The sequence below is a fragment of the Schistocerca nitens genome, chromosome 3, assembly GCF_023898315.1.
Source record: "Schistocerca nitens isolate TAMUIC-IGC-003100 chromosome 3, iqSchNite1.1, whole genome shotgun sequence".
NCBI classification, from domain to species: domain Eukaryota; kingdom Metazoa; phylum Arthropoda; class Insecta; order Orthoptera; family Acrididae; genus Schistocerca; species Schistocerca nitens.
The window spans coordinates 212,554,438-212,568,423 of record NC_064616.1 but is presented as its reverse complement, the minus strand read 5'-3'; the positions used below and the strand labels follow the sequence as shown (position 1 = coordinate 212,568,423).

The following is a 13,986-nucleotide window of genomic DNA, read 5'->3' as shown; positions in this document are numbered from 1 at the left end:
CCAAAAATAGCTCCAATGCTGATGATTTAGCTAAATACAAGGAATACTGTAAAACATTAAAAAAAGTAATTCAGACGTCTAAACAAATGCACTACGAGAAGAAGATAGCAATGTCAGGGAACAAAATAAAAACAATATGGGATATAGTGAAAGAGCAGACTGGTAGAACCAGAAAGGAACAGGAGCAAATAGCACTAAGGGTAGATGACACATTAGTAACTGATGGGCATAGTGTGGCAAATCTATTTAACAAGTACTTTATATCCATTACTGATAGAATGGGACTTTCAGGATCAGTAAATAATGCCCTTGAATATCTGAAACTAGCCTTCACAAATAGCTTCAAGTACATGAATATATCACTCACTTCACCAAAAGAAATAACTTCCATAATAAAATCTTTAAAAACAAAGCATTCTAGTGGGTACGATGAAATATCAACAAAGTTAATTAAGGCATGTTCTTGTGAGTTTAGTATAATTCTAAGTTACTTGTGTAACCAGTCAATTATAACTGGGACATTTCCTGACTGGCTAAAATATGCAGATGTTAAGCCTCTATTCAAGAAAGGGGATAAAGAGATACCATCAAACTACAGACCGATTTCACTTTTGCCAGCATTCTCAAAAATTTTAGAAAAAGTAATGTACAGGCAGCTGCTCAACCATCTGACCACAAATAACATATTATCAAGAACACAGTTTGGATTTCTGAAGGGTTCTGATATCGAGAAGGCTATTTACACCTATAGTGAAAATGTACTTAATTCATTAAATAACAAATTACAAGCAGCAGGTATTTTCTGTGATTTGTCAAAGGCATTTGATTGTGTGAACCACAACATCCTTTTAAGTAAATTAGAATTCTATGGTGTCACGGGAAGTGCTGCAAAATGGTTCAAGTCATACCTCACTAACAGGAAACAAAGGGTGTCAGTGCAAGGGACTAGTGAATTAAGTCATCAGTCATCATCAGAATGGGAAGGAATTTCATGTGGTGTCCCACAAGCATCCATCTTAGGGCCATTGCTTTTTCTTGTGTACATTAATGATCTCTCATCAGTTACACTGCCAGAAGCAGAATTCGTTTTGTTTGCAGATAAAACAAGTATTGCAATAAATAGTATGTCAAGTGTAGTTCTAGAAAGATCTGCTAATGATATTTTCATGGGTATTAATAAATGGTTTAAAGCCAACTCACTGACATTAAACTTCGATAAGACTCACTATATGCAATTCAGAACCTGTAAGAGGTTTCCACCCAGCATATGCATAAAATACGAAGAAGAGCAGATAGAAGAGGTTGACAGTCTTAAATTCCTGGGATTACAACTTGATAATAAATTCAGTTGGGAAGAGCACACCACAGAACTGCAGAAACGCCTTAACAAATCTGTATTTGCAATTCGAGTGTTAGCAGACATAGGTGACATAAAAATGAAAAAGCTTGCATACTTTGCCTACTTTCATTCCATAATGTCATGTGGTATAATATTTTGGGGTAACTCTTCAAGTCAAACAAAAGTTTTCAGAATCTAAAAGCGTGTAATACGTATTATTTGTGGAGTAAATTCACGGACGTCCTGTAGAAACCTCTTCAAAGAACTGGGTATACTAACTACTGCCTCTTAGTATATTTACTCATTAATGAAATTTGTCCTAAATAATATATCTCTTTTTCCAACAAACAGATCAGTTCATACATACAATACCAGGAACAAAAATGATCCGCACAAGGACTTAAAAGCACTTACTTTAGTTCAAAAAGGGGTCCACTACTCAGGAACAATCATCTTCAATAATTTGCCATTAAACATTTAGTTACAAATAAAGATCAGTTCAAAAGGAGCCTGAAAGACTTACTAGTGGCCAACTCCTTCTACTCCATTGACGAATTTTTTAATAGAGATAAATGATGTATTGTATATATTCATACTATTAGTATTGTTATTTCAGATTTAAAAACAAAAAAATAAAAATAAAAAATAAAAAAATTAAAAAAATAAAAATAAAATAAAATAAAATAAATTGACATGTTCCACATCCACGAGGATCCCTCAGCACGGATCTATGGAACGAAAAACTAATCTAATCTAATCCAAAAGAACATTCTTGTCAGTCATTGTGAAAATGATAAAACCTAATATTACAATATCTGAGACATTATTATTGTCTTGTCACACTAATGAATGGGATTTATTTAAAATGACTTCACGAGCTGCATGTCTGAGAGCTCACATGGTGTCACCATGATTCTTGTTCCAATGGCTCATATTAATAGAATCAAGAATATTAGCCTACTTCCCAAACAGATTATATTTGCAACAGTTGCAGACTTTCCACCACAGCAACAATCACCTGCAACACTTATATTTATTCTGTACCAAAGTACAAGTAGATACTTTCAGGCCACCATTACCCTCAGAGCCATGCAAAACATATTTGTTTGTGTGTTTCAAAACCCAAGTTTTGTCCACATATACCACAGGCCTATTTTCCTCTCTATGTAATACATGCACAGTCCACCAAAATGTAGCTCTCAAGGCAGCAATATCCCTTTGCTTCATAAGAAATTTGGTACTTCAATACATTTTCTGAACTTAATAGCGATGTCTTTCAGAAGATGAGGAATGGTTCTTTCTGACTCCTCATACTCTATTGTGTGTTGTAGTTGGGCACGGACTTTTGTGGCCATAGGGTACTCTCCTCTATTTTGATATTTTAATACTATCTTGTAGATCACTTCTTTATTAAAATTGTCCATTTGAGTAGTTCCACTTTCCCATTTATAAGCCTTTCATGGTGAATGGAAGGCAGTACTCACATCTTGTTCTTCTGAAGAAGAAGAAGTTACAATGACACACACTGTCACACTGTTCTTTCTGAGACTCCACATGCTGTTGCTGTCAGTCTGCATGTTCTGCCAAATTTAATGTTCCATATAGCTTCTTTGTTACACACAAGTTTGTCAAAAAAGTTTAAGACAACACATCTTTAGTTTGTTTTCTTAAGTCCAATCAGTACTAATTTACCACTTTCAGTGTCCCATTTCCAAATGTAACTCCATCAGCATTGCCCGTTTTAATTCAACTACATTCGACATCCTACAATTTGCTTTTATTGGTGTTCGTTTTGAATCATACTTTCAACACACTATCCATTCCATTCTACTGCTCTTCCAAGAGTGTTGCTGTCTCTGACAGAACAACAATGTTATCAGCAAACTTTAAAGTTTTTATTTCTTTTCCATTAACTTTAATTATTTCTCCAAATTTTTCTTTGGTTCCTTTACTGTTTGCTCACTGTATACATTGAATAACATTGTGGATAGGCTACAACCCTGACTTTCTCTCTTTTCAACCACTGTTCCCCTTTCGTGCCCCTTGACTCATAACTGCCATTTGGTTTCTGCACAAGTTGAATACAACCTTTCGCTCCCTGTATGTTACCCCTGCTACCTTTAGAATTTCACAGAGTGTATTTGCGTTAACATTGTTAAAACCTTTCTCCAAATCTACAAAAGCTGTTAACATAGGTTCGCCTTTACTTAACATATCTTCTAAGATATGTTATAGAGTTCAGTATTGCTTTGCGAGTTTCTGCATTTCTCCAGAATCCAATTTGATCTTCCCTGAGGTCAGCTTCTAAGGGTTTTTCCACTATTGTGTAAATAATTTGTGTTAGTGTTTTGCAACCATTACTTATTAAACTGAGAGTTTGGTAATATTCACACCTGTCAGCACATTCTTTCTTTGGAATTGGAATTATTACATTCTTCTTTAAGTCTGATGGTATTTCACATGTCTCATACACTGTGTGTACCAGGTGGAATTGTTTTTTACTCTTTCAGGGATATCTGTAGTTCTGACAGAATGTCACCTACTCTAGAGGACATGTATTTCGGTGCACTGTCAAGTTCTTCTTGCAGTATCACATTCCCCATCTCATCTTGATCTATGTCCTCTTCTATTTCCATAATATTCTCTTGAAGTACATTTCCCTTTTTAATTTTGCTATAGGCAGTATCTATCTAATATATATGCTTCTATATCCTTAAATTTGCCCTCTAGCCATTCCTGCTTAGCCATTTTGCACTTCCTGTCAATCTCATTACTGTATTTGAATATAATAGAGGGAAACATTCCACGTGGGAAAAATATATCTAAAAACAAAGATTCTGTAACTTACAAAACGAAAGCGTTGGTACGTTGATAGAGACAATAACAAACACAAACACACACACAAATTTCAAGCTTTCGCAACCCACGGTTCCTTCATCAGGAAGGAGGGAAGGAGAGGGAAAGATGAAAGGATGTGGGTTTTAAGGGAGAGGGTTAGGAGTCATTCCAATCCCGAGAGCAGAAAGACTTACCTTTGGGGGGGGGGGGCAGGTATACATTCGCCCCCCCCCCACACACACACATCCATCCGCACATATACAGACACAAGCAGACATATGTAAAGGCATCCTGCAACTACCCACCCGACCTGGTACAGAGGCAAATAACCAGAGCCACTTCCTCATCCCCCCAAACCCAGAACCTCCCACAGAAGAACCCCCAAAGTGCCCCACTTGTGACAGGATACTTTCGGGACTGGATCAGACTCTGAATGTGGCTCTCCAGCAGGGATACGGCTTCCTCAAATCCTGCCCTGAAATGAGATCCATCCTTCATGAAATCCTCCCCTCTCCACCAAGAGTGTCTTTCCGCTGTCCACCTAACCTTCGTAACCTCTTGGTTCATCCCTATGAAATCCCCAAACCACCTTCCCTACCCTCTGGCTCCTACCATTGTAACCGCCCACGGTGTAAAACCTGTCCCATGCACCCTCCAACCACCTACTCCAGTCCTGTAACCCGGAAGGTGTACACGATCAAAGGCAGAGCCACGTGTGAAAGCACCGACGTGATTTATCAACTGACCTGCCTACACTGTGAAGCTTTCTATGTGGGAATGACCAGCAACAAACTGTCCATTCGCATGAACGGACACAGGCAGACAGTGTTTGTTGGTAATGAGGATTACCTTGGTGCACGGCCTTGGTGCCTTGGTGCACGGCCAGCACATCTTGGCACAGTGTTACACCGTCCGGGTTATCTGGATACTTCCCACTGACACCAACCTATCAGAACTCCGGAGATGGGAACTTGCCCTTCAATATATCCTCTCTTCCCGTTACCCACCAGGCCTCAACCTCTGCTAATTTCAAGTTGCCGCCGCTCATACCTCACCTGTCATTCAATAACATCTTTGCCTCTGTACTTCTGCCTCGACTGACATCTCTGCCCAAACTCTTTGCCTTTACATATGTCTGCTTGTGTCTGTATATGTGCGGATGGATATGTGTGTGTGTGTGTGTGTGTGTGTGTGTGTGTGTGTGTGTGTGTGTGTGTGTGTGGGCGCGCGCGCGCGAGTGTATACCTGCCCCTTTTCCCCCTAAGATAAGTTTTTCTGCTCCCGGGATTAGAATGACTCCTTATCCTCTCCCTTAAAACCCACATCCTTTCGTCTTTTCCTCTCCTTCCCTCTTTCCTGATGAAGCAACCATGGGTTGCAAAAGCTAGAAATTTGTGTGTGTGTTTGTGTTTGTTATTGTCTCTATCAATGTACCAACGCTTTCGTTTAGCAAGTTAAGGAATCTGTTTTTAGATATATCATTACTGTATTTTTATTTTATTTTCTATTTTCTATTTTCGACATTTGTATTCCTCTTTGCTTGCTTCATTTTTATATTTTGTCCTTTCATAGTTAAATCCAGTACCTCCTGTGATACTCAAAGGATTTCTATTAGGCCTTGTCTTTTTACCTACCTGATCCTCGGCTGTCTTCACTATTTCATCTCTCAAAGCTACCTATTTGCCTTCTACTGCATTTCTTTCCCCTGTTCTAATCAATCACTGCCTAATGTTTCCTCTGAAGCTCTCAACAACCACTGGTTCCTTCAACTTATCCAGGTCTCATCATCTTAATTTCCTACCTATTTGCAATTTCTTCAGTTCTAATCTACTGTTCATAGCCAATAAATTATAGTCAGAGTCCACATCTGCCTTTGGAAAAGTCTTGTAGTTTAAAATCTGGTTCCAAAATTCATCTTACCCTCATATAATCAAAATGGCACCTTCTGCTGCCTCCATGTCTCTTCTACACATACAACCTTCTTTCATGATTCTTAATCCAAGTGCTAGCTATGATTAAATTATGATCTTTCCTCGTTCATTCCCTTCCCCCTGTCCATATTCACCTCCTTTTTTTCCCTTCTCTTCCTTTTCCTACTATTGAATTCCAGTCCTCCATCAAAAGTAATTTTCATTTCCCTTAACTATCTGAATAATTTCTTTTATCTCATCATACACTTTTTTCAAAATCTTCATCTGCAGAGCTAGTTTTCATATACTACAGTGGTGGCTGTTGGCTTCGCGTCTATCTTGGCTGTGATAATATGTTCAATAGGCTGTTTGTTGTAATTTACCAGCATTCCAATTTTTTAAATTCATTATTAGATCTACTTCTCCATTACTCCTATCTGATTTCGTACTTACAATCCTGTATTCGCCTCACCAGAAGTTTTGTTCATGGTGCCATCAAACTTCACTCATCCCCATTTATCTACCTTGAGCATATCCATTTCACTTCCAAAATTTTCGAATCATCCCATCCGATTAAGGGATCTAACATTCCATGCTCTGACCCATACATTGCCAATTTTGTTTTTCCTGATGATGATATCTGCCTAAGTAGTCCCTGCACACAGATTCAAATGGGGGACTATTTTTACTACAGAATATTTCACCCAAGAGGACATCATCATTATTATTTAACCACACAGTAGAGCTGCATGACCTCAGGTTAAATAATAGCTGTAGCTTCCCCTTTCTTTCAGCTGTTCACAGTAACAGCACACTAAGGCTACAATGGTTAATGTTACAAAGCCAGATCAGTCCGTCATCTGGACTATTCCCCCTGCAACTACTGAAAAGGCTACTACCCCTCTTCAGAAACGACATGTTTGTCTGGCAACTCAACAGATAACACCCCCCCCCCCCCACTGTGGCTGCACCTACAGTGTATCTATCTGCATCACTGAGGCACACAAGCCACCCAGCAAGGGCCATCTGTAAAGCAGAAAGAGTTTGTGATTCAACACAAAACCAAACACACAAAAACACTGAATTGGGTCAGAAGTGAAGTGTAGAACAATGTAAGGCATTCACAAGTGCAACCTCAAGCTGCCTGATTTTGTGTTGGTGACAACAATATATATATATATATATAAAAACAAAGATGATGTGACTTATCGAACGAAAGCGCTGGCAGGTCGATAGACACACAAACAAACACAAACACACACACAAAATTCAAGCTTTCGCAACAAACTGTTGCCTCATCAGGAAAGAGGGGAAGGAGAAACACACACACACACACACACACACACACACACACACACATCCATCCACACATATACAGACACAAGCAGACATATTTAAAGACCAAATAGATCTTCATGTAATGCAATATTTCAGGAAAATCTCTTCTAGTAATAACCAGCAGTGTATTTCCTCCTGTATGAGGAATTACCTGTTCTGTTAATAATGTAAAGTGGTCCCCTGCTCCTCTGTCATATTCTATTTCTATTAGGTTGGTGCATAAATTTGTAGCATTTTTGTTTTGCATGTTGGTATTCCTGTTGCTATTGGTGCATTTATTGATTGCCATTTTTTACTTGTAGTTCACTGTTGCTATTTTAATTGCATATTGTCATTCTGACATTTGGAGATAGTGAGTGGACCTATGAATGTTAGAAAATGGAGTGCCAAGTGGAGAAATTGGGACATTTTCAACATATCCTTCTGTTTGATTTCAACAGAAGGGTGACAGCAGTGGAGGCAGCCAGAAACATTTTTTCCGAGTATAGAGATAATGCCATTGGACAGAGCATGGCAAGAAAATGGTTTTCTTGTTTTAAGGAGGCGTTAGTGACTCTCCACATTCAGGAAGACCTTTGGGTTTGACGAAGATCATTTGAATGCATTAATCAACAATGATCCACATCAGTGTACATGAGAAGTGGCAAATGTGACAATTCCATCATTGTGCAACATTTGCATGCAATGGGGAAGGTTAAAAAATTTGGTGTTTGCGTACCGCATGCTTTAAGCCAAAATCACAAAAATCAGCAGGTGGCCATATGTGCATCTCTGCTTGCTCGGCAACTGGCTCATCAACAACACTGACCATTTCTATCCTGTATAGTTATTGGTGATCATAAATGGTGTCTTTATGTTAATGTAACAAAAAGAAAGGAATGGTGGAGCCCAAAAAATGCAGCAACTCCTCATACAGATACTTGCATGCATCCACAAAAGCTAATGTTAAGCATCTTGTGGAACAGTGATGATGTGGTGTACTATGAATTGCTTTGTACTACAAGTTGCTTCCCTGAGGTGTTACCATCACCTGCTGACATTCATTGTCAACAACTGAGCCACCTTGCAGATGCAGTCCAAGAACAACAACCAGGAAGACAGCAAGAAGTGATGTTACTCCACGATAACGCCCAACTGTGTTGTGCTACACTTGGGGGGGGGGGGGGGGGGGGGGATTTACAGGAACTGTGTCTGGAAGTCATTTTGTACCCATCTCATTTACCTGATCTTGCGCCCTCAGATTTTCACCTTTTCCATTCTCTATCAAACAACCTTCAAGGAACTCCCTTTCCAGATGAAAATACACTCTGAGCATGGCTCAATGAGTTGTTTAACACAAAACCATATGATTTCTACAGTCACAGAATCAAAAAGTTACCCCAGCACTGGCAGACTGTTGTAAATGGTGAAGGAGACTATATTATTCATGATTAAAATCTCTGTTATGATTATCTGATGTGTTTATTAAACTTAAGGAAAAATGCTATAAAATTACGCACCAATCCAATACATCTAATACAACTCCTCCAAATGTTCTGCCGAGACCAGGCAGGTGCATTCATAGCATATTTCTTATTCGCATGTCCTGCATGGTCTCACACCACGTGTTACATTTAATTTTGTTCCAGTAATTCCATCATGAGGTTTTAGTTTTCACATTTATGAGTGTAAGAGTTTGAACAGTTAAGAACAGGAACCAACCGTCCTCAGGAAGTGCTGGAATGTCTTCATCCAAGGCTTCTGCAAACTGTTGTGTTCCAACATCAATACGTTCAAAGGATGCCTGTAAAGCTTCTAATTTTTCTTTACGTTCACTGCTTAACTCTCCCTTTGTCTGCAATATTTTTCTGTTCTGTCTCACAAAATTCTGAAGCTCCAGATGTTCCTATAGTGAAACAGAAAGAAAAAGCTTCAAAAGAGAGAACTTCACTCCCAACATTCAGAAATTTGTGATTAGAAAACTGCTAAATGAATCCTCCAAAAATATCACCAAACAAAGTGAACAACTGTGTGAAAAGAATACGTGGACTTAAATTAACATAGCTCAAAGTACGGTTTTAAATTTTGTAATAGACTGATCACTCATTGAGTATTCACAATTTCCAAACAGATTATGTAGTTATTTGAAACTCCTTTCACCCAGTTTGGTAATGTACTCATTATACCACACAGTGACCAGCTCCTCTCAGGGAAAGAAAGACAGAGGAACAACATGGTGTATAATAGAAGGCTCCATGGATAAATAACGTACTACATGCTGCTACACAGGATAATTTTATTATGACAATTACATACTTTCAAGAAATCAGTATATTTTAAAAGATCATGGCAGCAGAGTCAAAATTATTCAATAATGCAACTTTGATACTTAAAAAGTCAGTCATTTACATCTATTCGTACTGAGTACTGAGTACTTGGGTAACACCTTTAAGATTTATGAAACTGAAATTTAGTTAGGTAAAAATGGAACACTGATACCTAGAATCCAGTGTCCATCATCATGAAATACACAATGCTGAACTGTAATTAGGCTCATAAACAAGATATTATCTTAAAGACACTTCTAACTTGTCCACAGCAATCGATTAAGCAGACAGAAGAAAATTAATAATCATCTTCCCCAGAATTCAGTTTTGGCACCAGTTTGTTCAACTTATATACATCTGATCTCCCTGAAACAAGAGTCAAGGAAGTTCATTTACATGGGCAATCTGACTTTGGCAACTCAACAGAGAAGTCTTGAAGCTGGTGAAGAGATACTCCTTGCAGGTCTAAGTGCAATGCATGAATACTTCAAAAAGTGGAGATTAACACTACTTCCAACAAAGACTGAAGTTAGCTGTTTTCATCTTAAAAATACACTGAAGAGCCAAAGAAACTGGTACACCTGCCTAATATCATGTGGGGCACTGTTGAAGATCAATTCGGGGATGGAGATTGCATCTTTCAACACGATCGAGCACCTGTTCATAATGCATGGCCTGTGGTGGAGTGGTTACACGACAGTAACATCCCTGTAATGGACTGGCCTGCACAGAGTCCTGACCTGAATCCTCCAGTAACATCCCTGTAATGGACTGGCCTGCACAGAGTCCTGACCTGAATCCTATAGAACACCTTTGGGATGTTTTGGAATGTCGACTTCATGTCAGGCCTCACCAACCGACATTGATACCTCTCCTCAGTGCAGCACTCCGTGAAAAATGGGCTGCCATTCCCCAAGAAACCTTCCAGCACCTCACTGAACACATGCCTGCGAGAGTGAAAACTGTCATCAAAGCTAAGGGTGGGCCAACACCATGTTGAATTCCAGCATTACCGATGGTGGGCACCACGAACTTGTAAGTCATTTTCAGCGAGGTGTCCAGATACTTTTGATCACATAGTATAACACCACATTCAAACTCACTTAAATCTTGATAACCTGCCACTGTAGCAGCAGTAGCTGATCTAATTGTGCCAGACACTTGTCTTATATATTATGCATTGCCGATCGCAGTGCTGTATTCTGACTGTTTACATATCTCTGTATTTGAATACTCATGTCTATACCAGTTTCTATGGTGCTTCAGTGTATAACAGCCAATGCAAAGTTGCGTGTCATCGTTAATGGTAAAAGCCTCCACCACCAGCACTTCCCAAAACATCTAAGAGTAGTTGCTGATAGAACCTTATTGTAAAAGAAACACACAGCGAAAACTGCAGCAAAGCTGAGATTGAACAGTAACAACCTTACAGAAGATGAATGGTACCTCGCGGAGTGCTAGAGCTACAGCACTACAATGTTCTTCCTTAGCACTTGCATATTCTGCTGCTGAATACTGTGCTCTAGTGTGGATTAATAGTTCACATGTGAGAAAAATCGATGTTCAGATACATGCAGCAATGAGGAGAGTAACAAGTTGCATCAGACCTACCCCTCTTTACTGGTTATCTCCTCTATGCCACACACTGTGCCACCATATCTTTGAAGACAGAGTGCCCTTCTCAAGGAACATGAAAAATTAATTAGTTTCTCATCTCCCAATACACTGTGAAGTACCTCCGTTTATAATGAGCTGATTAAAATCCAAGCAGTCAGCTATCATACTGGCAGAATCACTGCAAACAATGGATTTCAATACAAGCAGGACATTGTCAGAAACATGGAATATTATTGCCAATGAGGAATATCAGACTCTCATAAGAACTGGCACAAGACCAGCTGGCATGGAATTATCATGGCATCCTTCGGAAACAATTAGTAGGACTCGTACAAATAATAATTACATAAGATCAAGAAAACACTTCAGTTTAAATCGCAAAACTGTACCAAACAGCTAAATCAGTAATATAGACAACAAGTATCTGGCTCGTATTAAACTGATACCCACCTTCAATCTATGCTTGCAGAGAGAACTGTAGTAGTCCTTCAACAACAATTTTACATTGCGTTGTTTCTCTTTTGACAGCAGATTATATTGTGGAATTGCTATTCCATGTCGTTCTGAAAGTATGCGAAGTCTTCGTGGGACCAGTCCTACAAGAAAACGGGAAATTGTCATGTTTTTTGCACAAAATAATGCAATGTAAAAATACACAACAATAACAGCTGCAATGCTCCCCTCAGGAAATATATGTGAGTACACACACACACACACACACACACACACACACACACACACACACACACACACAATTAAATGCCATAATTTTTCTACAACAACCAACACAAACAAAGGGATGAAATAAGTAATGAGAACAGTTTCAACTTTAACATAAAAATGAAACAACATTGTCAATTACAACAAATATTGTATTCACGTAAAATTGTAGTGATTTGAGCACTGTTGATATTATACGAAAGAGACAAAATCTTCAGTTTGGGATCAGAGATTTCTTCCTGGGAAGGAAGATTTGAAAAAAGGTGACAGAATTTCCAAAGGTCATTATTATTAAGAAACCTGCATTGATTGATTGACTGAGGGGGGCATGGGACTAAACGGCGAATACATCAGTCCCGCGATTCCAAAGTTACACACGGAAGACAGAGGCTGCAAAAAGTGGATAGGAGTCAAACTATAAAATCAGGAAGTTAAAATACACAGAGTAGAAGGTATAAAAGGGTAGCCCAAATCTAAAAACTGGGAAAACAGAGGGATAAAAGAGCAGTCTTTGCAAAGAAGAGTGGTCCTGGGTCCCAGAACGAGAAAACATGAAGAGAGGCCCCAACCACAACCACCTGGCCCCTGATCGAGGAGCAAAGGAAAACGTTATATCTGAAAATAAAAACCACTTTCACAGAGGTAACTGGGGACCAGTTCAACCATTCGTGAATCATCTGCCAATATTAAATTTAAGAAATCTGGAAGACAACACTTAGGACAAAGGGCCAACAGAAGGGGACAGTCCACCAATATATGCGGTACTGTCAGTCTGGCTCCACAACCACATTGTGGGGGTGGTTCGCTACACAAGAGGAAACAATGAGTGGGCCTGGTATGACCAATGCGTAGATGGTATGCCATCTACGCATTGGTGAACTCCTTCCGAGAGGAGCAGAAGGAAGAGTGCCAAACTGCAGTAGACTCCCCGACTGTGCAGAGTTTATTACTGTGAGCAGTAGTGTTCCACATGTCATTCCACTTTTGGGCAAAAAGAGATTTGACGTAGATCCACACATCTGCAGCTGGAATCATGAAAAGGAATGGGGGTAAGTATCTGCTTCACTAGCCAAATGGTCAGACAGTTCATTCCTTGGGATGCCAACGACTTGGAACCCAGAGAAAGATAATTGAGCAGGCAGCACAGCCAAGTCCAGAGAGAAGGTCATGGATAGCAGAGACCAAAGGGTGACGAGAGTAGCATCGGTCGATAGCCTGCAGGCTGCTCTTTGAGTCAGTACAAATTACGACACTGTGGAGAGAGGCCTGAGAAACAAAATGGAGGGCTCTGTAAATGGCTAGGAGCTCTGTTGTGAACACACTATATGATACCAGCAATAAAAGATGTTCTAAACCAGTAGGAGACATGAAAGCATATCCCCCCTTATCTATCGTCTCAGAACTATCACTGTAGAAGAAGGTGGCACCCTGGAACTCTGCAAGTGCGACAGAGACCTTAGGACCCTGGAACAAGTCGGTCCTAATCCGTGGTCTAGGCACTATCCAGGGGGGAGGAAATACACGGGGTGCATTCCAGTGACTCGAGATGGAGATCCCGACAGAGGGAAGTGAGACGCATTCCAACCAGCAATCCCTCCCATGGGTGGTTATCAGGAGAGAGACATTCGTCATTTGCAAAGAGGACAGGGTACACAGGATGGTCAGGGAATTGGCGAATGGCAGTTGCATAGGAAACCAGGAGTTGGCTCCACCATATTAGTAGAGAGGGGAGGGGGGGGGAATCCCTGGTTCTGCTATGATACTGTCAAAAGGACTAGCATGAAAGGCACCAACAGCCAGACGCACACCACAACGATGAACAGGGTCAGCACCAATAGCCAGATGCACCTCACAATGGTGAACAGGGTCAAGTATTTGCATAGTGGAAGGAGCCACTGAGCCATAAACCTGACTACCA

At 39.8% G+C, this 13,986-nt stretch overlaps 1 protein-coding gene across 4 annotated transcripts in view; it reads right to left on the bottom strand.

Moving 5' to 3' along the window:
* Positions 1 to 13,986, bottom strand: part of LOC126248165 (regulator of nonsense transcripts 2-like) — a 213,516-nt gene that overhangs the window by 118,263 nt on the left and 81,267 nt on the right. For all 4 annotated transcript variants that reach the window (XM_049948921.1, XM_049948920.1, XM_049948922.1 and 1 more), the window contains 2 exons: positions 11,799 to 11,944; positions 9,127 to 9,310 (listed from right to left, as the gene is read on the bottom strand). In XM_049948921.1, coding sequence (XP_049804878.1) covers positions 9,127 to 9,310; positions 11,799 to 11,944 — 330 coding nt within the window. The remainder of the gene's footprint in view (positions 1 to 9,126; positions 9,311 to 11,798; positions 11,945 to 13,986) is intronic.